Source organism: Alligator sinensis, unplaced genomic scaffold, assembly GCF_000455745.1.
Source record: "Alligator sinensis unplaced genomic scaffold, ASM45574v1 scaffold1264_2, whole genome shotgun sequence".
Taxonomy (NCBI): domain Eukaryota; kingdom Metazoa; phylum Chordata; order Crocodylia; family Alligatoridae; genus Alligator; species Alligator sinensis.
This window is the reverse complement of record NW_005843119.1, coordinates 251,281-278,393: the sequence shown is the minus strand read 5'-3', so window position 1 is coordinate 278,393 and position 27,113 is coordinate 251,281. Positions and strand designations below refer to the sequence as shown.

The window sequence follows — 27,113 nt, the reverse complement described above, 5'->3', positions numbered from 1 at the left end:
GCCTGAGGACCGAACCCTGGGGGACCCCACTGCCCACATCCCTACAGGTCAAAAATGACCCATCCACCACCACTCTCTGGGTGCAGCCCTCCAGCCAATTGGTGACCCATCTGACTGTGTAGTCAGAGACACCACAATCGCCTAACTTTTTAATGACAATGAGGTGAGAGACTGTGTCAAAAGCCTTCCTAAAGTCCAGAAAGACTACATCCACCGCGACACCTGCATCTCAGCATTTTGTGACCAGGTTGTAGAAGGCCACCAGGTTGGTCTGACAGGACCTGCCTCTAATGAACCCATGTTGGTTGCCCCTAAGCATACACTCCCCTGCTGGTCCTTCACAGATGTGCACCTGGATAATTTTCTCAAAGAGCTTCCCCAGGACCGAGGTAGGACTAACAGGCCTATAATTTCCTGGGTCTTTCTTCCTCCCTTTTTTGAAAATGGGGACCTCAATGGCCCTTTTCTAGTCCTCTGGCACCTCACCAGAGCACTATGAGTGCTCGTAAAGCCGTGCCAAGGGTCCTGCAATGACCTCTGCTAATTCCTTCAGCACTCTCAGGGGGAGATCATCAGGATCTGCTGATTTAAACACATCCAGTCCCTCCAGAAGTTCCCTGACTAGGGCCTGGCTGCGCCTCCCCTGGGACCGTCAGGGATCCCGGTGTGGGGGATGACCTGGCCCCTGCTCAGAAAAATGGAGGGAAAGAAATTGTTAAAGAAATTAGCTTTGTCATCTGGTGCGACCACCAGATTTCCTAGCATGTCCTGCAGAAGCCCCACGTTACCTGGTACCTTCTTTTTACCCCCTATGTATTTAAAAAAGGACTTCTTGTTATCCTTGATCTGGGTTGCTAGTCCCAGTTCTATCTCTGCCTTAGCCTTCCTAACAGCCCCCCTACAATCTCGAGCCAAGGAGGTATAGTCCTCCCTGGTGATGGCCCCTCCCTTCCGTTGGGTATACGCCTCCTTTTTAGCTTTGCGACATTCCTAGATGCTTTTAGTGAGCCATGGGGGCTTTTGCGCCCTCTTGCCCCCTTTGATCCATGTTGGGATTGTCACCCTTTGGGCTTGGAGGATCATCTCCTTAAGGAACGACCACTCTTCTTGGACTCCCGGCTCCCCTCCCCTCCAGGACCTCAAAGTCTCCCCAACTAGTCTCCTTACCTCATTGAAATCTACCCTCCTGAAGTCCAGGGCTGCTGCCTTGCTGCAGGCCTTGGACACCCTGCGCTGGATGGTGAATTCCAGTAAGCGATGATCGCTATCACCCAGGTGGTCGAGTACCCGCAGCCCCCTCACTAGGTCGTCGCCTGTGCCCAGGACCAGGACCTTACTCCATTATTCTATTACCCCTTACTCCATTGGATCCTTACTCCATTGATGTCCCAAGTGGGAAGAGAGGAGGCTGGGTATTCTTAGCAGAGGTGTGTTTCGTATCCTGCTCTTTCATGGGGAGCCCCCAAAGGCTTGTCTGGTCTCCATCCTGCAGGACCCCCATCACCCAGTCCTGGCCTGGTGTCTGGAGTACTAACTTGTGGCTTCAACATCCTGGTTCTTCTTCAAATGAGGGTTGCTGGGGAAAGGAAGGGATGAGAGTGCCGGTGTCCCAAGCAGAAGAGCGGACAGCTCTGCTTCAGCTTTCAGCAGCAGCGGTGGGTGGGAGAAGAGGGGCAGTGGGGGTGGAAGGGATGTGCCCCATTCCCTCTAGGGACCTGTCCTTGATAGCAGCTCTTCTGCCATTCATTTTTCTCCAGATTTGCCTCACAAAGGATCCAGCCCACCAGTTCCCTGACTCTGTAACAGCCTGAGGTGGTTTGTGTTCAGGACTGACACTCAGATTAACATCACTGAGTGTTTGGGATCCCATTCTACAGTGCTGAAGAGCTTGTATGTACCTCAGTGTTGGTATCTCCTGGCATATCTGGCAGGGGGACAGCCATGCTGTGCCAGTTTCTAACCAACCTGATTCTGAGGTATCATGCACTTCAGGGGACAGAATCACTGTTGTCTGTCCATGTGAGCACCAGCTATACTGCCAGAAATGACACTGAGATCAGATCAGGACACAAGGCTCCTGACAAGAAGATTAAGGAGCTTGGAGCACAAGTGGTGTTGTCATCAATCCTTCTTGTGGAAGGCAGGGGCTCAGGCAGGGGCCATACTCTCATGGAAGTAAATGCATGTTGAAGATGGTGGTGCTGATGTGAAGGCTCTGGATTCTTGGACAATGGACAGATGGACTGCACATGCACACAACTCCCCTAAGAAAAATCAAGGACCTGTCCACTTTCACACTCAGTTACTCTCAACTAGGGTCCTGCAGTATGCTGGGTGCTGTAAGAGTCATTTAAGGGTGATGCTCAATATTACAACTGTGAGGTGTGCAAACACATAAACATGATCTACAAGAAAAAACAGAGATTTCAAATACGAATCCATAGTTTCAGAAACTTGCTGACCCTGTGTGGTTTTTCTAAGTTTTGCAAGTGAAGAATTTCTCTTTTATCTTTCCATTGAAAAGAAACAAGTGAAATTATTTTTTTAAATGGGGTGCCACTAAAATCAGAAAATTTAAAGAGGGAGCCTTGAGTCTAAAATGGTTGAAATACCCTTGTTCAACCATATAATGGTTGGGACACTTCCCAGGGAATGGAAGCTCTGCTTTCTCAGCATTTCTCATCCTACAGGGGTGTGAACTTGCATCTCCTGCTTGTCAGTACAATGTTTTTATCACAGGGCCCCAGGGTGACAATGTACAAGACCAGGAGTACATGTGTCCTAAGTGTCATGAGGAGAAAATTATAAAGATGTCATTTGGCAACCATCTGGAGGAGAAAAAGATTATTTCAGTCATCCAGCATGACTGGCCAAACCTGGCTTATCTCTTTCTTAGACAAATTTTCCAGCTGAGTGGATGAAGGGCAGACAGTCCACACAACATACTTGGATTTGGTAAGGCTTTTGACAAGGCTCCACATTACCTTCTCTGAAGCATATTGGAGAAATGTGGGTTTGATAAACATACAAGGTGGTGAGATAACTGCGTAATAGGCACAAGCTATAATTAATTTAAAATAGGTCAGTGCTGGGATGGCAGGAGTTTTCATCGCAATGAAGTCAGTGTGCCAACAGTAGATCCGTGAATAGTCAAAAACTTTGTGATAAAGCGTGTGCAATTCCTGGCCAGTCCTAAGAATGACTTCACATAACACTTCAGTCAGGACACTGTGGTTTCAAACAGTGCCTTTATCTTGTTGACTAGGGGTCTAATCCTCCCATTCCCCAGGGTTTATCTCAGGTATTTAGTCCCAAGGCACCCAGCCTGGAAAGAAGATGGAAAACAGCAAGGAACGCACAAGGCAGCTAAGTATGGTAGGGCACCAGACTGAGAAGCAGGGTGGGACTCCAACCAGAGAGCTAGATGGGGCCACAAGAGTAGTCAGAGTGTAGGCATGGACATATTCTGCATGCTGCGGTGTTGGCCATTGGTAACCTGGCAACTCCCCATTGTTCAGGCAGATTCTAGCCCAAGCCGGGCCCCGACAGCAGCCCCCAGCCCATGTGTACGTGGGCCTGAATGAGCAGGTCTTTATACAGTGGTACCAGATCCCAGTAGACACCGGCCAGCACCTCTGTGACCTTCTGTGAGGCAGCCTGGGTACATCTTACCCCACCATTTTTTCCCTGTCAGTATCCCCAAGATCAGCACTGCTCTTGCCTTTCTGACCTTGGGCTCCTTCCAGAGGGTCAACTATTCCTTGGCCTGTATGGTCCTGGGCCAATTCCTGGACATCATTATCCCACACACCCCGGACTGTCTTGGCCTTCCTGTGGAATACATTCCAGTCCCTGCTCTGCTTCCTATTTAATTACGGATGCCAAAAGCCGCAGCACCAACAGTGGAGGTTGAGCACCTCCATCCCAGACTATCCCATAGCAGCTGGCATATGTGCAGGCATGGGCCTGGGATGCTGCAAATCCTTGCAGAGGAACAAGCTAATCCTGAGTTCCCACCTCGTTCCTGGGCAACTGCTCTAGTCCCTGGGATCTTGAATCAAAGGGTGACCCCACCTCTAGCCTCAGCATCATTAATCTGCCTATATTTACTACTTGCCCTCAGCCTCAAATGTTCAGGTAACTTGACCAAAGCCTGTGAAAACTTTCATGACAACTGGAGCCACATTGATCTTTGAAGAAATGGGCCACCAATTTAAACACCCCCAGCTCCAAACAAGCTTTTATAAGGCATCTGCCTGCAAGATCAGGAGCCTGGAATCTGTGGCCAAAGGGGTCCCATCCAGCCCTGCGTCCTCACACTTGTTTGTCCTACCGACTCATTTGTAGCATTGCTCCATCAACTGTAGAGCTGAACTGAAGAGCTGAAACTTTCCAATTAAGCACAGTGTTTACAAAGTTTGCATGACAAACATTACACAAATCCCCTGGTCTTTCATTTAAAGACCAGCAGCAGCAAAGCAAAGGCTGTTGGACACCCTGCCAACTGAGCCCCTGGTGCCTTGTTCACAGGAAGCCTGAGAGCAGATACAGAATCAGTTTTCAGGGAATGACACAGTGAAGTTCAAGGTAAAACCAACATTTCCATTTCAGGTAATTTTTCATAGTGTAGGAGATCTATGTTAACAAAGTCCTGGATATTGTTTTCTTATACCTTCCTGTCTCAATGGAGGATTTTTTTTTAATGGCTATGTTCACTGCTGTTGCCCTGGATACACTGAATTAGGGGAAAGGTGGTCTTCTAAAAAAAAAGGGGGGCCTCTCTATCTCTGCCTCTCAAACTGTTTTAAATTAGTCTGCTAATTGCTATGTTCCTCTAATAGCTGCGTAAAAAAAATAATGGAAAAACAAAAACATTTATATTTTCATTTAGCAAATATCAGGAGCAATTTTTATTCAACATTTTGGCAGCCATTTTTACCTACTTTTTGAGGGTTTTCTTCCTCCCCTTTCACATTTTGCCATTGCAAAAAGGCTTGACAAAATCTGAGAAAGGAGGAGAGGGAGGACAAAACAGGACTCAACCATGGAATTTATTGATTAGTTGTAAAAACAGAAATTTTCCAAAAAATATGAAAACTAGGTTATTTTTTCAAGAAGTTCAGTTTGCCAAGCTCTTTAACATTAAGAAATATGAATGATTACATTATATGTTCCTTTGAACATCTGCCCAAACTAGAAAAACCCAGAGTAAAACACTTAGCAGCAGAGTTAGTCAGACAAGGTAATCTTATGGTCCCTTCTGAAAACAGAATACCCCCAAATTATCCAAATGTTTAAAATTTAAAGGGTTATCAGCTTCACAGTCTAATTTCCAGAATGACTAGCTACCACTCAGTGGAGCTGCATCCTCTGCAAGAGAGAATCCTTCTTAGCCTGACCCGTTGTTTTCAAACATTATTTACCTTCAAAGACTTGCAATATGTACCTTTGCAAATACTCCCTCGGATAACTTGGTTTTGTTATAATGCTCAACTCCAAATGTCTCAGCTTTACAATCTATTGAAACCTATCAGTTTCTGTTGGGTTCAACTGTAACTGGCAAAGCTCAGAAACAACTGAAAACCTCAGTAATAAAAAGGAAGTAGTTCTGAAACTATCTGGGCACTGAGACATAGGTAAATAAACTGCTTGTCAAAACAGTTTCAAAGAATATAGCTAGAAGAACCAGTGTTTGTTCACAGGTTATGAACTGAATTCATCAGGTCCATGAATCCATAGCAACAACACACTTCTCTCCAGTCCTTGTTGTGCTGCTACGTGCACTGGTTTCAACCCAGTGTAACTCCATTAATTGCAGTGGAGTCTTGCTTCCTGGCTCCCACCCAAGTGATCCAGAGAAGAATCAGCCTCCTTAACTGTAAAGTAGCAAATAATGACTTTTATAAAGCTAAGTGAGAGATGCTTTGGACCTATTGACTCCAGTTACAGTATACCCGATCTAGACAGGGCTCCATTAGCAACCACCAAAACCACTGCTTAAGAGAACTGGTCAGATAGCCTTGTGGGGGTCATGGGGATGTAAAGCACAGGACAGGAAGGGACTCCTGGACAATCGAGGCAGAATCCTGCAAATTCAAGGAGTCCACCCAGAACTTCACATACAGCTACCAAGTAAAATACCAATTACAGCCTGTAACATGCCAGAGGCAAAAGCAGAGGGTGGGGGGGGCACTGCCAATGTCCTGACACTGCAACAGAGAAGTAGTATCTAATGTCGGCTCAACAGATCCTAAGGAAAAGACCATTCCTCGTGCTGCAAAGAAAGTTTTCCATCAATGATGATGTTTTATGGAAATCAAACCATTTCATGAAGCTGTATCTATTTTGGTTTTTTTTAATGAAGAAAATTTAAAACATTTCTTGAATTGAGGGCTCTCAATACTTTGGAAATTTTTGCTTTGGTAATGTTATTGATTCTTTTCATTTGGACTTCTACAATATATTAATGGGATTCTCTATATATTGTTTTGACAATACATTATATTTACTATTCCTATGACATAGGAATAAAAAGTCCACAATTTAAATGACTTCATGGAAACCAACTCTTTAGGACAGCACAGAAATACATTTCAAAAATCTGTCATTTCACGTGAAATTTGAAAAATTGACTTTTTATTCTAATGAAGGTGTAAAAACTGAAAATATAGGAAGTTTAGAGTCCTCACATGCTGTAGAGATTCAGTGATACTGCAGCTGAATGCTGGCATAGTGCAAAGGCATGAATACCACCCCCACGCTCCTTTCTCAATATTTGTGCTGTGATAACTTCTTTTAGGTTCACCACATGGCAAACACCGAAAGGGGAAATCAAACCGTCGTCACAGAATTCATCCTCCTTGGATTTGGGAATCTGCCATTACTGCACGTTCCACTCTTCCTGCTGTTTCTCCTGATCTACATTGTGACCATGGCCGGGAACCTCCTCATCTTCGTGCTGGTTGTGGCTGATCACCACCTGCACACCCCTATGTACTTCTTCCTGGGGAACTTGTCCTGCCTGGAGACCTGCTACAGCTCCTCTGTAGTTCCCAGGATGCTTTCAGGTCTCCTTACAAATAACAAAACCATTTCTTTTCTTGGCTGCTTCGTTCAGTTTTACACCTTTGGGGGCCTACTCTGTACTGAGTGCATCCTCTTGTCAGTCATGTCCTATGACCGGTACTTAGCAATATGTGACCCCCTGCATTATGCAAATGCAATGAACCCCAGGATCTGTGCTAAACTAGCTTCAAGTTCTTAGATAACCAGCCTCCTGGTTCTCACCATAACAGTAAGCCTAATGTCAACATTGACTTTCTGTGGCCCCAGTGAAGTTGACCATTTCTTCTGTGATTTTACACCCCTACTACAATTGTCCTGTACAGACACCCACCTGGTCCGACTGGCAGTTTTTGCCTTTACTTCCTTAGCGACATTGCCCCCATTTCTACTGACTATCGTATCATATGCTTGTATCATTGCCACCATCCTGAGAATCCCATCTACCACTGGGAGGCAAAAGACATTTTCCACCTGCTCCTCCCACCTCATTGTGGTAACAGTCTTCTTTGGGACCCTAATCGCTGTGTATCTCACACCAACAGTGGATACTTGGAAAGCCCTTAACAAAGCGCTCTCACTCTTCTACACCATCCTCACCCCAATGATCAACCCCCTCATCTACAGCCTGAGAAACAAGGAGGTAATGAAGGCATTGAGCTGGGCTCTTAGGGGGTGGGGAACTTTCAGAAGAACTCAGGATGCTGCAGGTATGTTTCAGAGACTTTCATGCTGAGAAAGAATGATCATTTTAAGATTCACTGATGAAGATAATAAAAAGGTAGTTTCTTTAGTCATTCATTACAGTTCCTGTCTTTTGTTTCTTTTAATTAAAAGGCACAGAAAGGCAAAGGTAAAACTTACGGCAATGACGACTGGCTTGTGTATTTAATAATATTTATGTTAGAACAGTGCGCATGAGGTCCATCTTGGATCCGGATCTCCCCTACACTAAACATTAAGCACACATAGTGAGAAATGGTCACACATTTCTGAAGACTGTGGCATCTACATGGACAAGACAATTGGTGGTGTATCATCAAAGGGACCAGAACCCAGGTATGCAGTGCCCTATGAGTTAAATTTCCCTCCCTCCCTTCATATTATTCCCTTCTCGCTCCTGGACCTGAGTTAACGTTCCCTCATGGGATGCCTTTCTTTGTAAAATGCAGATTAAAGAATTGAATGGAGAAGGGTCAACTTTGCAATATTCTTTCAGATGTTTTTCTAAGCAACATGGAGAGTGTCAAAAATATATTGCCTTCCTGCTAGCTAACACAAACCCAGACATAGTGAGGCTCACCGAAACGTGGTTCAACGCACGACTGGGCAGTGAACATCAAGGGCTATAGGCTGTACAGGAGGGATAGAACAGGGAGGAAAGGTGGGGGTATGGTGCTCTATGTCAAAGAATAATTCACATCCTCAATGAGCAGCACTGGGTCAGAGGACGGGCAGACTGAAGTGCTCTGGGTCAGAATACAAGGGGGTCAGTGGGAAAGGGACTTAACAGTGGGGGTCTACTACAGACCACCCAACCAGGGAGAAGAGCTAGACCAGGATTCTCAAGTCAGCTTGCGGAGGCAGTTAGGTCAAGGGACATGGTCATCATGGGTGACCTAAACTATCTGGACATTTGCTGGGAAGAGCAGTCAGCGAGGTCTGACCGCTCACGTAGGTTCCTAGCTGTGTTACAGGACCTCCATCTAACCCAGGAGGTGCACAGCCCCACCAGGGGAAATGCTTTGTTAGACCTGGTCCTGGCCACAAGCAATGATCTGGTGAAGGGACTGCGGGTGCTTGATCACCTGGGCGATAGCGATCATCGCCTGCTGGAATTCACCACCCAATGCAGGGTGACAAAGGCCTGCAGTAAGACAGCAGCCCTGGACTTCAGGAGGGCAGATTTCACTGAGCTAAGAAGACAAGTCAGGGAGGCACTGAGGTCACGGAGGGGACATCTCTGGTTGCAACACTATCCCTGGCCCAAAGCCTGATGAAGTAACTGGGAAGACTCCCACAGACTTTGCAGGCATGGGAGTCCTGCAGACTACCCCTGATGCTCGAGACTGTACGGGGGCTGTTAGGAAGGCTAAGGTGGAGACAGAACTTGGTCTAGCAACCAGGATCAAGGATAACAAGAAGTCCATTTTTAAATGCATAGGGAGTAAAAAGAAGGCACCGGCTAACATGGGGCCCCTGCAGGATATGCTTGGCAATCCGGTAGTTGCACCAGATGATAAAGCTGACCTCTTTAACAAATTCTTTGCCTCCACTTTTCTGAGCAGGGACTGGTACCGCCCCCTCCCCCAGGATCTTGGATGGACTCAGGAGAGGCACCACCAGGCCTAGGGTCAGGGAGGACCTAGTTAGGGAACTTCTGGTGGGGCTGGATGTGTTTAAATCAGCAGGTCCAGATGATCTCCACCCCAGGGTGCTGAGAGAATTAGCAGGGGTCATTGCAGGGCCCCTGGCATAGCTTTATGAGCACTCACGGTACCCTGGCCAGGTGTCACAGGACTGGAAAAAGGACAGTGTGGTCCCCATTTTCAAAAAAGGGAGGAAGGAGGACCCAGGTAACTACAGGCCTGTTACTCTTACCTTGGTCCTGGGGAAGCTCTTTAAGAAAATTATCAGGGAGCATATCTGCGAGGGACCAGCAGAGGAGATTATGTTTAGGGACAATCAACATGGGTTCATTAGGGGCAGATCCTGTAAGACCAACCTGGTGGTCTTCTATGACCAGGTTACAAAATCCTTGGATGCACGTGTCACAGTGGACCTAGTCTTTCTGGACTTCAAGAAGGCCTTCGACACTGTCTCTCACCCCATTCTCATTAATAAACTAGGCAACTGTGGCATTGCCTATACAGTCAGATGGGTCACAAATTGGCTGGAGGGCCACACCCAGAGAGTGGTGGTGGACGGGTCATTTCGACCTGGAGGGATGGGGGCTGTGGAGTCCCCCAGGGCTCGGTCCTCGGGCCTGCACTGTTCAACATCTTCATCAGTGACTTGGACGAGGGGGTGAAAAGCACCTTGTTCAAATTCGCGGATGACACTAAGAAGTGGGGAGAAGTGGGCACATTAGAAGGGAGGGATAGGCTGCAATTGGATCTGGACAGGTTACAGGGGTGGGAGGATGAGAATAAGATGGGATTCAATACTGATAAGTGCAGGGTACTGCACCTAGGGAGAAAGAACCAGCAGCATACCTACAGCCTGGGGAACTCCCTTCTCATCAGCACAGAAGCAGAAAAGGATCTTGGAGTCTTTATAGACTCCAAGATGAACATGGGCCGCCAACGTGGGGATGCAGTCAGGAAGGCTAATCACACCTTGTCATGCATCCCCAGATACATCATGAGCAGGTCCAAGGAGGTGATTCTCCCCCTCTATGTCACACTGGTCAGACCACAGTTGGAGTACTGTGTCCAGTTCTGGGCACCACACTTCAGGAGGGATGTGGACAACATCGAGAGGGTCCAGAGGAGGGCCACTCGCATGATCAGGGGTCAGCAGGGCAGGCCCTACGAGGAGAGGTTATGAGAGCTGAACCTGTTCAGCCTCCACAAGAGAAGGCTGAGAAGGGATCTGGTGGCCATCTATAAACTGGCCAAGGGGGACTAGCAGGCAATGGGAAAGTCCCTGTTCCCCCGAGCCTTAGTGGGAGTAACAAGGAATAACGGCCATAAGTTGACTGAGAGTAGATTCAGGCTAGATATCAGGAAGCACTACTTCACAGTCAGGGCGGCTAGGATCTGGAACCAACTTCCAAGGGAAGTGGTGCTTGCTCCTACCCTGGGAAGTCTTCGAAAGGAGGCTAGATAGACACCTGGCCAGGGTTGTTTGACCCCAGCATTCTTTCCCGCCCATGGCAGGGGGTCGGACTTGATGATCTGCTCAGGTCCCTTCCGACCTACCAACTATAAAACTATAAGAAGGATTCTTACTTCAAATGCCCTTTTGTGCTGAAATGTGCCATGTTTGGACAAAAACATAGAAAAAAAACTGCCCAAAATCTTTTCTATTGAAAATATCCCTCCAGGGGGAATACTACAAGGTTTCTCCTTGATGTTGACCACTGCCTTGGGGAATCCATAGGCCTGAATAAGTAGTTTCATTCCCATATACAGTGCATGGGGACAGTTCGGTGCTTCAAGGTACTTCCCACAATAACAAGTATCCTTCCCCTTCTTCTGTAGCCCCCCTGTTTCTGGGCTTCAGTTGGATCCCACAATTGGTCTTCTATGCTGAGCCCTTCTCTCTGTTCCCCCAAGCCTCACAATATGTCTTCTGTGCTTAGCCCACCACTTTGGGCTCAACCAGACCCCCAGCCTGGGTCCCTAGGAACCTCTTGCAGCCCCTTAGTTCCTACCAAACATCCAGGCTGCTTTAGGTACTACCTTCAGGAGCTGCAGCCATGCCAGTGAGGCAGTTTCCTCTCAACAGGCACCAGTTCTTACTACTGGGCTTCTCTCAGGGCCTGGGCTTATACCTGCTCCAAGCCCAGCCCTCCTGGGGCCTCCTGAATCAGGTGAGTTCCTCTACCTGGCCTAGCCTCACCCGCTGGCCCCCTGGGTCACTTGCATCCCCATTTATCCCTGTCCCACACCTGCTGGCTGCTCTGCAGGCTGCCTGACTCCTTACTGTGGCTGGCAGCCCAAGTCCCCTGCCAGTGTGGAACAGTACAGCACCCGGCTCCTGTGCCTAAGGGTGTAGAGGCAAGCGTGCTCAATGGCATATGGGTGCTAAATCCCCTCGTCTGTTTGAAGGGATTCAAACCTGTATCTCCCATACCCTGGGTGAGTGCTCTAATAAATATACAGTTGTATAAAGGGAAGCAGCACCCCCCTCTTTAAAGAAACAACCTCTCCACTTCCTTCAACCATCCGTAGCTATGATTATATGAAAAAAGCAATCCCTGCATGCATTGTGCCTTAGCTGTCCCCCTTCAGGCCTGTGAGTCAATCCCAGGTAGAGAGTGCTCCTTCCTGGTAGCCCTAAGTCAGGTATGTAAGATCCAGAGGGGAACATTTTAGACAAATCCCCCTTTCTCAGGTTTGCCTAGTGGCAGGCTCTAGGCCTCTGTACACTCTGTATGCCAGCTGTTTGGGATTCATGTTGAGGTGCCTGATTCTCCACAATCTGCGCAGGTAGCTTTGCCACCTGTCAGGGTTCTGGCTTCTACCTTGAGTGCCAGACACCTACACACTAGACTTTGCAGTCCTCAACACTGAGATGCCAAAGTCCATCTTCGTTCTATCCTATAGCTCCTGAGGGTCCCTCCTGAAAATCCCATTCCTTAACTGCAGTGACAAACTGCTGCACATCTCATGTGAGGATATACACACACACTCACACACACACACGTATTTGTATGTATTTTCCTCAGAGATGTTCATCTGGAGTGGGCACAGATATATCCAGATGCAAGCAATATGTGAGTGGGAAAAGGTAGGAATAATAAGGAGAGGGAATTAGAGAAGAAGGTGAATGAGGGAACAATTGTGAAAGGGGATGAGTAGGAGGGAATTGAAGATGGGAGTAGCTGTATGATGGAGTCATCAGAGCTGGGAGGAGAAAACTTGCCCAAAACTTCAGTGAACAAGAAGTGGGTGCTGCTGGCCACCCAGGTGCGATGTCTGCTCCTGAACACACAGGAGTCCCATGCTAGCTTTTTGATGTTCATGGGCGCATCATCCATGTCACTCAAGAAACTCCCAAATGTTCTGTCATAAAGTACTGGGGTTCTACAGGGAGGATGATAATCTGGGGTGTGTGGGATAAGGCTGTCTAGGAATTGGCCCAGGACCATAGAGGCCAAGGAATAGTTGAAACCCTGTATGGAGCCCAAGGTCAAAAAGGCAGGGAGGCAGGAACAGCCCCAGGCCAGAAGCTTCCAGAAGCCCCTGCTAGGCAAAGGCTTCCAGTTTGGGCTGGGGGTGAGGCAGGGCTGGACTTGCTGCCAGGGTTGTTTAGTTCTGCTGTCGGCTCCCCCGTGGTCCTACTACCCCTGGCTCCTGTCATCTTTGACAGGCAGCCAGGGGCAGATAAGTATTAATTTTCTAAAATTTTTAGGGGCCCCGCAGGCCAGATAGAATGGCCTGATGGGATGGATCTGGCCCACAGGCTGTATTTTGCCCACCCCTGTTCCATCTTATTGCCAGCTTGGGTGCATTGAGACTAAATACATGAGATAAGCCCTGGGGAATGGGAGGATTAAACCCCTTGTTGACAAAGTAAGGGCACTGGTTAAATCCGCAGTGACCAGAATGAAGTGTTATGTGAAGACATTCCTCGGACTGGCCAGGAATTGCATGTGCTTTATCCCACAGTTTTGACCATTCATAGACCTAGCATTGGGACACCTACTTCGCGGTGGTGATACTCCTAACATTCCAGCACTGTCCCATTATAAGCTAATGTTGGCTTGTGCCTATTATGCAGTTATCTAGCCACCTTATTGTAAGTTTATGGAACCCATGTTTTTCCAATATGCTTCAGAGAAGGTCACATGGGACTTATCAAAAGCCTTACTAAAGCCAAGTACACTATGTCCACTGTATACCACTCATCTGCCCTGCTTGATACTTTGTCTAAGAAAGAGAAGCCTGGTTTGGCCAGTCATACTGGCTAAATGAAATCAGGTTTTTCTCCTCCAGATGCTTGCCAATTTATTTCTTCATAATTTACTCCCCATGACATTTATAACACGTGCCCCTGGTCATGTACATTCTTAGCCCACAAATATGATAAGAAACTGGACTGAGGAGTAGGAGATGCAGGCTCACACTCCTGTGGGATGAGAGATGCCGAGAACGCAGAGCTCCCATTCCTTGGGAAGTGCCCTAACCATTAGATTGTTCAGCAGGGTTTTTAACCATTTTAAACACAAGGCACCCTCCGTAACTTTTCTGAATTTAGTGGCACTCCATTTAAAAAAATAATTTCACTTGTTTCTTCACTATGGAAAGATAATAGAGAAATTTTTCACTTGCAAAGCCCAGAGAGACCACACCAGGTAAGCAAGTTTCTGAAACTATGGATTCCTATATGAAATCTGTTTTTTCTTGTATATCATGTTTACGTGTTTGCATACCTCACAGTGCTAATATTGAGCATCACCCTTAAATGACACCCTTATGGCACCCAGCATGCTGCAAGGCCCTAGTTGAGAATCACTGGGCATGAAAGTGGGCATGTCCTTCATTTCTCTTTGGGGAATTATATGCATGTGCATCCCATCTTTCCATTGTCCAAGAATCCAGAGCCTTCACATCAGCACCACCATCTTCAACATGCATTTACTTCCATGAGACTATGGCCCCCGCCTGCACCCCTGCCTTCCACAAGAAGGATTGATGACAACACCACTTGTGCTCCAAGCTCCTTAATCTGCCTGCCAAGAGCCTTATGTCCTGAACTGCTCAGTGTCATTCCTGGCAGGATAGTTGGTGCTCACATAGACAAACAATAGTGATTCTGTCTTCTGACATGCAGGAAACCTCAGAATCAGGATGGTTAGCAATGGGCACAGCTTGGCTGTCCCCCTGCCAGATATGCCAGAAGATACCAACACTGAGGTACAGACAAGCTCTTCAGCGCCGTAGAATGGGATCCCAAACACTCAGTGATGTTAATCTGAGTGTCAGTCCTGAACACGAACCACCTCAGGCTGTTACAGTCAGCAAACTGTTGGGCAGGATCCCTTGGGAGGCAAATCTGAGGAGAAATGAAGGCCAGAAGAGCTCAGGGACAGGTGACAGGGACAGGTCCCTAGGAGGTATGGGGCACATCCCTTCCACCCCTCCTCCACCTCCCTCCATCCCTCTCCCACACCCACCACTGCTGCTGAAGACTGAAGCAGAGCTGTCTGCTGTGCTGCTTCAGACACTGGTACTCTGATCCCCTCCTTCCCCCAACCACCCCTCCTTTGAAGATGAGCCAGAATCTTGAAGCCAGAGGTTTTTCTTCCAGAAGCCAGGCCAGGCCTGGGTGATGGGGGTCCTGGATGAAGGAGACCAAACAAGCCTTTTTGGGGGAGGGCTGCAGGCAGAGCTTCCCCCAGAAGAGCAGGATCTAGGACACACCTCTGCTAAGAATATCCATCCTCCTCTCTACCCACCTGTGACATCAATGAAGTAAGGATCTCAGAGCAGCTTAGATATAAGATAGGTGCAGAGATGCTCCATGCTGTGAAAACTGAGGCTCTTCAGCACATGTCCCAAAACAGGCTTTTAGGCACTTGAGGAGCTTTAAGGTCAAACCTGAGGCACTGATGGGGTCTGAGCAACTCTGGGATTAGGGGACATCTGAGTAGTCATTTCCAGGATGACAACTTTGGACAGAGGCACCTCAGTGATCTTTGTTTCCCACAGCAAGTGCCTCGGTCCTCTTTTGGACTAACTGCCTCCCTGTCACTGTAGCTGACCAGCTCTCCCATCACACAGTATAATATGTCAATGTACCTAACTCCTTCCTGCACATGCCACTTAGTGCCAGGGCTCCCATGTCATCCTGTGACTCCAAACCTCAGCTCACCCTGATGCCTTACTTCCATGGGAAAAATGCACTTTCATATGTAAAAGCTTAAATAAAAGCTCAATTTCTGGGGTGCAGGGCTCATGGCAATCAGGAGAGGTCCTGGATGATTGGAAAAGGGCAAGCATTAGGGGTGTGCAAAACCAGCTGTATTCAATTCAGATTTGACCTGAGTCAGGGACAGTGATTCGATTTGTTGATTCAGATCTCTGTCCCCGATTCAATACAGCTAAATCTGAAACTGAAGATTTGATGCTGATTCGGAGAATCAGCAATTTGACCATAGACACAGCTTTAAACATTTTTTCTACATATCTCGAGGTACCAGGTGTGACTTGTGAATGTTGTGATGCTGGTGTTGCTCTGTGGGGCCAGGCCAACCCTCAGGATCTTAATATTGCACCTGTCAGACAGGAGGGCGTGGTGTACAATTGCACATGCACACACTCAAAAATCAATTAGGTGCATACACACACATACTAGGTGTATATACACACTCTAGGTGCATGCACCCCCACCAGGTGTGCACACGCACACTACCAATCCAAACACATACACATCCAAAATTACCAACCTAGGCAAATGCATGCCTATCACCAATTCAAGCACCTACACACACTATACAGACCAAAAGAAATTAGACCAGAATCAATTATCAATACCAGCACACCCAATAGACATACACAGATCAATAATTTGTATACACAGGTGAGTTCCTAACTTGGGTGTTGTGATGTATATGTATGTATGTGCTTGGTGTACTTGGGATACCTGGGGAAAACTTAAGGTAAGAAAGTGAAAGTGTAGGGAGTGAAAGTTACCGGGACAGGGATTAGACCTGGTAGACTAGAGAGAGCTGGGCTGAAGAACTGAGGCTTGGGGGTTACTTTAGGTTAATTGACCTTAATTAATTAAAGGGCAATGCCCAAAGCCTGCAGAACAGGGGAGTGATGCCAGAGAGAAGCCAGCACAGAGGCTGGGACCGAAACTGGAGCTACAGGGGAGCCAAAAGGTAAGCGGGAAGAGGGAAACTGGGACAGAGTGTGGTGAGGAGCTAGAGAGGGTGCAGAGGAAACTGGGGGCTGGCTCTGGGAACCAGGGGAGGGGCTGCCGGTGCCAGGAGCTGGGGAAGGGCTCCAGCTGCCAGGAAACCTGTGGGGAAGTTGGTGGCAAGCCAGAGGACTGTGGGGGAGAAGGGGTGGCTAGAGAGGGTGTGGGGGAAAGCTGGAGAACACAGAGGAAAGGGGGAAGGGGCAGGAAAGGTTGGGAACAGAAGGTAGAGAGAAAGAGAGATGGAGAGAGACAGCAGGAGGCAGAAATGAGTGGGGCTGAGAGGCTAGAAGTGGCAGGAAGACCTGCAGAAAGACACAGGAAGGAGGCAGTGGACAGCAGAAATGGGACCAGGAGGCTAGAAGCGGAAGAAATGGTGGGAAGGGCTGCAGAAAGACGTGGGAAGAAGGCAATGGATGACAGAAATGGGGCTGAGAGATAGCAGAAAGCAACAGGGTCAAGAGGCTGCAGCAGGGGAACAGAGAAGGGACAGAGAGGAGCTGAGAGGTGGCAGGAAAAGGAGTGGGAGGGAAGCTGAGAGACAGAGACCGGAATTTAAGATGGGGAAGGGACAAGGGCTCAGTAACATACAACCCAACTCGGGGTTACAAATGACAGTGGTTTTATTGAACAGGGGAGATGGTGACACAATTTCTTATTGGTTCCTTTGCGCACACACGCGCGCACACACGCACACACACACGCGCGCACGCACACACACACACACACACACACACAATGGCAACAGGGGTTAAAGAGGCTTGGAGCAGGGGCTGAAGTCCAGGAGGAGAGAGAGAGAGTCCAAATCGGAGGAGGAAATGTGCAGGTGATATCTACCTATCCCAGGCTGAAAGTTGGTCCTCGATGGCCAGTCAGGGTCTCCTTCAGCTTGGTGTTGTCCAGAGGGGGTCGCCGGCAGGGCCTCTGGGGTGGATAGGCAGCATGACATGGAGCCGGCCTGGTTCAGATAGAAACGGCGTTCCCACTGGGTCTGTCTTCACTGCCCCTTTTTATAGGGGCAGACCTTGTGTGACCCTAGTGATAGGAGGCATGCCCAGGCAAGGGTTAGCCCCTGGTGTACTGAGCATGTGTGCTTCAGGCAGGGATGTGCAGTTTTGGGTGTCTGTAATGGTGGGGTACAATGGTAGAGTTTCTGGTTCTGCAGGGTCTTTTGTCTTCAAATGCTGGGTTCTTGTCTCTGTTCCTGGGTGAAGTCCGTGGTTCCTGGGTGTATCAATGCGAGGTGATGGTGTTGCACAAATGGCTAGTTTCGTGCCCCTGGAGGCTTTTCCAATATACCTCAAGGAGAGAGTCATACACACTCAGGCCGGGTCCAACTCAAGTTTATTGTTTGCAAACAGGTCGACAAGGGAGTTCAATGCTCAAATCAGAGTCGAACCCCAGCCACGCCCAAAGTTACAGTTTTATACCTCTCATGAACAAGATTCCATTGTGGCAATCTGTGATTTGCTACAGTTTTCTGCAAAGTTTATGTGCAAAGCAGGCAGTAACTAATCTGTTTCCACAGGAATCAGCCTTATCGTGAATCGAGCATTGTTCGGACTGTTCTTTATTATGCTACTGATTATCTAGTGCAGGAAGAAAGAAGAGAAAAAGAAACAATTTGCAGTTCTCAGCTGTGAAGCCTTTTGTGTAGTGAGATTAGACATTTTTGCCACAATGGCCCAGTCATTACAGGCCATTCAGTAGAGGCCTGCTACCATTGTATTCCAATCATTCCCAATCACTCCCATTCATCTGGGAAGCAATTTACATGCAAGGGGTACATGAGTCACAGTTACAACACAAGGGATGCCTGGGCAGAGGACACAAGATGGAGGCTTGACATGACTTATGCTAACTTACATATATAGGCTTAAAACAGCAATCACACAATATAAAAACAGTACAAAAATAATAATTATCACTTATAAAACAGTGGGTATCAATATCAAAATATCAGGGAACTTATTTGCAAAGAGGGGAGAGAAAAATAAAACTTACTACCCAAAATAAAATGTTAAAGCTTATCCTATATCTTAGCTTACTTATAATTGTCTATAGGGAATAAAGAGGGAGAGGAAAAGTCAGAAATAGTTGGGGGAGGGGAGGGAATGCATAACTATATATATAAAAGAGAAAGAAAGAAAGAAAGAAAAAAAGAAACTGGGGGATTATGTTACACTGGGGTGAATGGAGCGTCCCACAGGAGCGCGGGGAGACTCCCTGTGTGCTTGGCAATGAACCCAGAAGTGGACCAAAAGTACTTCTGGTCCACTTCCGGGTCTGCCAGGGAGTGCGCGGGGGGCCCCCCCACACACACCCTCCTGGCTGAGCGATCAGCCACAGGGGAACTCCAGGTGCCCCCCAGACCCAGGAGGCACCAGTAGCCGAGCCGGAGGTGCAGGGAGGGCCCTCGGAGCGCTCCCTGGCAGACCCCAAAGTAGACTGGAAGTGCTTCTGGTCCACATCCGAGTCTGCTGCCAAGCACACTGAGTGCCCTGAGCTCCTATAGGATACTCCATCCTCCCCACCATTACAGCATTCACAAGCCACCAAGTACCTTGAGGTATGTAGAAAAAGCATTTAAAGCTGTGTCTATGTCCGAATCGTTTAATCTTTCTGAATCTACTGAATCAATTTGCAGGGTTCCAATTTGATTCAGAGAGATTTAAGGGTCTCCTGATTTGATACAGATTTGGAAATTCAGCCACTGAATCAGGCCGTATCTCGGCCGTATCAAATCAGGGACAGAAGCTTTTCACAGCCCTAGCAATCACAGCCCTAGCAAACATGGTGCCCATATTTAAGGAAGGGGAAAAGCAGGATCCAGGGAACTACAGACCAGTCAGCTTCACCTCAGTCCCAAGAAAAATCATGAAGCAGATCCTCAAGGAATCCATTTCTAAGCACTTGGAGAAGAAGGTGATTAGGAACAGTCAGCATGGATTCACTAAGGTCAGGTCATGTCTAGCCAACCTGATTGCCTTCTATGATGAGGAGACTGGCTCTGTGAGTACAGGGAGACCAGTGGATGTGGTGTACCTTGACTTTCGCAAGGCTTTTGATACAGTTTCCCACAGCATTCTCACAGGCAAGCTAAGGAAGTGTGAGCTGGATGAATGGACTGTAAGGTGGATAGAAAACTGGCTGGAGCATCAGGCTCAGAGGGTAGTAATTAATAGCTCGATGTCTAGTTGGCAGCTGGTTTCAAGTGCAGTGCCCCAGGGGTCGGTCCTGGGTCCATTTTTGTTCAAAGTCTTCATCAACCACCTGGAAGATGGCACAGAGCAGGGGTTTTCAACCTGTTTTAAGGAGTGTATCACTTCTGGATACACTTCTGGCAGAGCGGGGGAAGAGGTGGGCTTGCATGCAGCGGCGAGGGGTGGTGTAAGGCAGTGGCAGCAGCCATGTGCATGCTTCACCCCCCCTGTGTCCAGCCAGCCAGGCGGCACCTGTGTGGCACACAGAGGGGAGCCACTGCCCTTAACCCTTCCCCCCTCTGCCCCCGGCCCTGCTCCTGGGAGGCGGCGGTGCAGAGTGGTGGGTGATGGCACTCCATCCCTGCCCACCCACATATACCCCTTAGCCCCTTTCCAAGTAGCCCCGGGGGTACACATACCACCCATTGACAACCCCTGGCATAGAGTGCCCCCTCAGCAAGTCTGCAGATGACACCAAGATGGAGGAGGTAGTAGATAAGCTGGAGGGTAGGGCTAGATTCAGAGTGACGTAGACAAATTGCAGGATTGGGCCAAAAGAAATCTCATGAGGCTTAACAAGGACAAAGGCAAAGTTCTGCACTTAGGACAGAGCAACCCATGTACTGGTACATGTTGCGGGGTGACTGGCTGGACAGCAGCTTTGCAGAAAAGGACCTGGGGGTTACAGTGGACAATCAGCTGAATATGATCCAACAGTGTGCTCTTGTTGCCAAGACACCTAACAGCATACTGAGCTGTATTAATAGGAGTGTTGCCAGCAGGTCAAGGGAAGTGATTATTCCCCTCTACTTAGCACTGGCGAGGCCACATCTGGAGTACTGTGTCCACTTTTGGGCCCCCAACTACAGAAAGGATGTGGAGGAATTGGAGCGAATACAGCAGAAGGCAACAAGGAGCAACAGTTTCAAGTTGCAGCAAAGGGAAGTTTAGGGTAGATACAAGGAAGAATTTTCTCACTAGGAGTGTAGTAAAGCACTGGAACAGGTTACCCAGAGAGGTGGTGGAATCTCCATCCTTGGAGGTGTTTAAGATCAGGCTAGACAGAGCTTTGCCTGGGATTATCTAGTTGGGGCTGGTCCTGCTTTGAGCAGGAGGCTGGAGTAGATGACCTCAGGTGCCTTCCAACCCTAATTTTCTATAATTCAGTGATTTCCCACCTCCTTCCTGGGTGACTGCTCTAGTCTCTGGCTTCTTGGATCAAAGGGTGACCCCACCCCTGGCTTCAGCACCATTGATCTAGCCCTGGATTTATTACCTTCCCTCAGGCTCCAATAATCAGGTAACTTGACCAAAGCCTGTGAAAACTTTCATGACAACAGAAACCACATTTATCTGTGAAGAAATGGGCCACCAATATAAACTCCCCCAGCTCTAAACAGGTTTATATGAGGCACCTCCCTGCAGGATCAGGAACCTAGTGTCAATGGTCAAGGGGGTCCCTTCCAGCCCTGCGGCCTCACTTTTCTTTATAGTACCCATTAATTTGGAGCACTGGGTGATCAACTGTAGAGTTGAACTGAAACCCTGAAACTTTTCAGTGCCTGCAGCCCATATCTCATGTGAAATGAGGGATTCCCTCAATAGGTGGCTTTCCCTAGAGAGTAGAACTTGGATTCCAATTAAGCACCGTGTTTCCAAAGTTTGCATGACACACATTACACAGTTCCCTTGGTCTTTTATTTAAAGACCAGCACAAGCAAAGCAAAGGCTGTTGGACACCCTGCAAACCCAGCCCCCGGTGCCTTGTTCACAGGAAGCCTGAGAGCAGATACACAGTTTCCAGGGAATGGCACAGTGAAGCTCAAGGTAAAACCAACATTTCCATTCCGGCTAATTTTCTTGGTGTAGGTGGTCTACATAAACACACCCCAGGATATTGTTTTCTTGTACCTTCCTGTGTCAAGGCAGGATCGTTCTCTTCTTTTCCCCTTGTCTATTTCCACTGCTTTTTACCAGGATATATTTAATTAAGGGAAAGGAGGTCTTCTAAAACTCTGTTCAGAATACAAATAAGACTCTCTCTCTCTCTCTCTTCCTTCCTAGACTGAGTACTGGTAATTGCTATGTTCCTATAACAGCTGCCTAAAGAAATAAATTAATTAATGGAAATACAAAAACATTTCTATTTTCATTTAGCAAATATCAGAAGAGCAATATTTGAGTCAACATTTTGGCAGCTATTTTTATCTACATTTTGAGGGTTTTCTTTCCCCCTGTAATATTTTGCCCCAGCAGGAAGGGTTGACAGAATTTGAGAAAGGAGGAGAGAGAGGACAAAACAGAGCACAAAATTGGAAATTGTTGTTGAGTTTTAAAAAAAGGTATTTTCCCCAAAACAGGAAATCTAGGCTATTTTCTTTCAAGCAACTTAGTTTACTGAGCTCTTTAACATTCAGAAATATATGAAAGATTTCTTTTCTCTCTTGCTTTTGAATGTCTTAGTCAAGCATCTGCCAAAACTAGCAAGACCCAGAGTAAAACACTTAGCAGCAGAGTTAATCAAACAAGGTAACCTTATGATCTCTTCTAAAAAACATTTTCTAAAAATTACCCAAATTGTCAAAATGTTTAAAATTTAATGAGTTATCATCTTGATAGAGTACATTTCCAGAATGACTAGCTATCACTCAGTGGAGCTGTATCCTCTGCAAAAGAGGGTCCTTCTTAGCCTGACCCGTTGTTTTCAAATATTGCGTACCTTCAAAAGAATTAAAATAGGTACCTTTGCAAATATTTACTGGAATAGCTTCATCTTGATATCATGTTCGACTCTAAATGTCACAGCTCTACAAGCTATTCAGTTCCCCCAGTTTCTCTTGGGTTCTGCTTTAACTGGCAAAACTCAGGAACAAATTGTCAATACTAAAACAGGAAGTCATTCTGGAACTCCCTGGGTGCTGAGATGTAGGTAACTGAAGTGCTTGTCAAAACAGTTTCAAAGGATATAGAAGAAGCAGTGTTTAGTTCACAGGTTTATGAGCTGAACTCATCAGGTCTTTGAATCCTTAGCAACAACGCACTTCTCTCCAATCTTGTTCTGCAGCTACGTGCACTGGTTTGAACCCCATGTAACTCCATTGATTCCGGTGGAGTTTTCCTCTCAGGTTCCCATGCAAGAGATGCAGAGAGGAATCAGCCTCCTTAACTCTGAAGTACCAAAAAGTGATTTTTATAGAGCTAAGTCAGAGGTACTTTGGACCTGTTGACTCCAGTGAGAGTACTTCCAATTTAATCAGGGCTCCATTAGAAAATCTCAGCCTCGTTGTTTAAGAGAACTGGTGAGACTGTTTTGCAGGGGGTGAGGAGATATAAAGCACAGAACAGGAAGGGGCTACTGCATAATCAAGGCAGAATCCAGCAGATTCAAGGAGTCCCCAAAATATTTACGTGCAGCTGCCAAGTAAAACATCCAAAATACCAAGAACACCCTGTAATGTGTGACAAAAGCAGAGGAGGGGAGGGAACTGCACCCACCCTGACACTGCAACAGAGCAGTAGTATCTAAGGTATGTTCAGCTGATCGTAAGAATACCTTGCTACAAAGGAAGGCAGTCCTCTGTCGGGGATTGATGTATATGGAAATCAAAGCTTTTCACAAGTCCATGTCTATTTGTCTGGGGTTTTTTAATGTGGAAAATTTAGAATATTTTTTTAATTTGGTGGTGGTTAAACCTCTCAATCATGTGGAAACATTTGGCTTTGATAATGTTGTTGTAGTTCATTTCATTTGGACTTTTACAATATATTAATGAGATAGTCTATATATTGTTTCCACAATGCATTATATTGACTATTTATATGGTATAACAATGCAAAAAGACACCATTTAAATTATAGGGAAACAAATCTTTAGGACATCACAGAAACATATTTTAAGATACTTTTCATTTCACATGAAATTTTGAACGCTAAAAAAATGAAAATAAGGGAAGTTTAATCTCCTCATCTGCTGTAGAGATTCAGTGATACTGCAGCTGAATGCTGGCAAGCGCAGAGGCAGCAATAACAGCCCCTTCTCAATATTTATTTGGTGATAATTTCTTGTAGGTCCACCACATGGCAAACACCAAAAGCGGAAACCAAACTGTCGTCACAGAATTCATCCTCCTTGGATTTGGGAATCTACCAGAACTGCACGTTCCGCTCAATTTACCGAAAGAGAACATTCCACTCTTCCTGCTGTTTCTCCTGATCTACATTGTGACCATGGCCGGGAACCTCCTCATCATCATGCTGGTTGTGGCTGATCACCACCTGCACACCCCTATGTACTTCTTCCTCGGGAACTTGTCCTGCCTGGAGACCTGCTACAGCTCCACCATCCTGCCCAAAATGCTTTCAGGTCTCCTGAATAACAAAACCATTTCTTTCTTTGGCTGCTTCCTTCAGTTTTATACCTTTGGTTACCTTGCCTGTACTGAGTGTGCCCTCTTGTCAGTCATGTCCTATGACCGGTACTTAGCAATATGTGACCCCCTGCATTATGCAGCTGCAATGAACCCCAGGATCTGTGCTAGGTTAGCTTCAAGTTCTTGGATAACCAGCTTCCTGGTTCTCAGCATTATAGCAAGCTTAATGTCAACGCTGACTTTCTGTGGCCCCAATGAAGTTGACCATTTCTTCTGTGATCTGACACCCCTGCTACAACTCTCCTGTACAGACACCCACATGGTCCGACTAGCAATTTTTGCCTTTTCTTCTTTAGGATCATTGCCACCATTTTTACTGACTGTAGCATCCTATGCTTGTATCATTGCCGCCATCCTGAGAATCCCATCTACCACTGGGAGACAAAAGGCATTTTCCACCTGCTCCTCCCACCTCATTGTGGTAACTGTCTTCTTTGGGACCATAATTGCTGTGTATCTCACCCCAGCAGTGGATACTTGGAGAGTCCTGAACAAAGTTCTCTCTGTCTTCTACACTGTCCTCACCCCAATGATCAACCCCCTCATCTACAGCCTGAGAAACAGGGAGGTGAAGGAGGCCCTGGGCAGGGCTTTTAGTCATTGGGGGGCTTTCAGAAGGACTCAGGATGCTGCAGTTTTATTTAAGAGATATTCATGCTGAGAAAGACCGATCAATTTAAGATTCACTTATGAAGACAATAAAAAGGTCGCTTCTTTGGTCATTTAGGACAGTTCCTGGCTCTCCTTTCCATTAATTACAAGGCTTAGGAAGACTAAGGTAAAACTTAATGCAATGATGACTATCAGTGCCTATCCGTTCCAAATGGGCTGGGGGCCCCTATATACTAACCACCAAGTATATGTAATGAGAAACAGTCACCTGTTCCCCAAAGATCTTAGCATTTACTTGTACAAGACAATAGATGGTTCAACACCAGTAGAACCAGAACCCAGGTTTGCAGTGCCTATTCCAGTTTTATTCCCTCCCTCCCTTCACATTATGCCTTGCTCCCTAGTGAAGCTGAGTGAACACACTCTCATGGGACTACTTTCTTTGTAAAATGTAGATTGAAGAATTCCACAGGGAGGGGTCCACTTTGCAGTACTGTTTCTCATTTTTCTAAGAAATAGGAAGTGTCAAAACATAGTGCTCCAAATTTTTGTCACTTTATGGTGATACGTGCCATGTTTTGACAAAAATTATAAGAGTAAAAATAACTACCCAGAATCTTCCCTATTAAAAATTTCTCTCTAAGCATTTCGGTCTAAGGGAAATGCTGCAGGGCCTGTCCTTTACATTACCTGCTGCCTTGGGGAATCCATAGGCCTGATTAAGGAACTTGGTCTCCCCATACAGTGCACAGGGAGAGTTTGGTGCTTCAAAGTTGTGCCCACAATGGCCAGTCTGCTGAGCCTGGCAGAAGGTGGGGCTTAAAACCCCTACTCCGTCTCACGGACTTACATGCCCCAGTCTTATGAGGATTCACAACGCTGAGTGTAAAACAAAACAGAAAACATCACTGTGCCAGTACATGGATCCAGAATACAGCCACATCTGGGGGGCTGTGTGCAGTTCTGGTCATCTCAGCTCAAGAAGCACAGGGTAGAACTAGGAACACAGAGGAGAGCAGAAAAGATGATCAGAGTGAGAAAACAGCTTCAACATGAGCAGAAACAGGAAGGCTAAAACATTTTTCTTGGGAGAAGAGATGACTCATGAGGGGTCCTAGCTGCTCTGTGCTATCATTATATAGATGATGCAGAATACAAATGAGCATGTCATTGGAAAAATTAATAGAGAACTCTCCTTCACTGTGTGACCAAAGTGCCACTAAGACTTTTTTTGCTTTAACCCAGTTTTAAGGTTCTATTTTCAACTGTGGCAGGTTGACTGAGTTTGCCCATAACTGCCCATAGAAAAATGGAAGAGGATCCACCAACTTTTTCCAACAAAAAACTAGACGTTCACGTCCTTCCCCACAGAACTGGAGATACACGTTATAGATGCATCTCTTCCAGCAGGGCACAAATCTACATGCCTTCCTCTGTAGCAGGGTAGATGTGGTCCTCTTCCTTTAGCTCTCAAGTGTACTCTTAACCAACTTTTTCCTTTCACTATCAGGACAGTGGCCATGCCCTCATCCCCTTGCTTTACCTGAGGCAAGTTAAGGGGTATTTTTAATCTTTGGGGCATTAGGTCTAGAAGTTGTGTGTTAGGGTTCTTCAGAAAATTTAAGCACAGGTTAGACAAACTCTGTTCCTAAGTGGTTTAGTTAGGGTGACTCTGCTTGGAGAAGACCTTGGAGTGGATAACCCCCTGAAGGTCCCTTCCAGCCCTATTTTTCTACAATTCTATCATTCCATTTCCCAGCATATTGTTCTTATTAGCAGGCCATGAGCTGAATATTAGGCCTGTGCAAAGTGGCAAGTATTTGATTTGGATTTGGCCAATTCAGAGGGACAGTGATGTGATTTGGCAATTCGAGTCACTGTCCCGATTCGATTCCGCCAAATTGGATTAGAAGATTCAGCGCTGATCCGGTGATTCAGCCATAGATTATAATGTGGAATCACTAAAAGGCCTATAACTTTGTCACTGTTTTGAAGATTTGGATGAAAACAGCAAGGATGGTAGCCCTTTCTGAGGGCATGAAGCCTGCCAAGTTTCAAGGAGTTAGGTGCAGGGGTTTCTGTGAAAGTGTACCTCAAATTTCTGAAAGCAAAACTCATATCACTTGTGTGTGTTAATTCATAGATTCATAGATTCATAGATGTTAGGGTCGGAAGGGACCTCATTAGTTCATCAAGTCCGACCCCCTGCTTA

The 27,113-nt window shown here is 46.7% G+C and overlaps 1 protein-coding gene and 1 pseudogene across 1 annotated transcript; both read left to right on the top strand.

The window, feature by feature from the left end:
• Positions 1-6,808: 6,808 nt before the first annotated feature.
• On the top strand, positions 6,809-21,938 carry LOC112548346 (annotated as a pseudogene).
• Positions 21,939-23,936: 1,998 nt separating this feature from the next.
• Positions 23,937-24,950, top strand: LOC112548345 (olfactory receptor 11A1-like). The gene has a single exon (XM_025193879.1). It carries the CDS (start codon positions 23,937-23,939, stop codon positions 24,948-24,950), a length of 1,014 nt encoding a protein of 337 aa, XP_025049664.1.
• Positions 24,951-27,113: the final 2,163 nt, after the last annotated feature.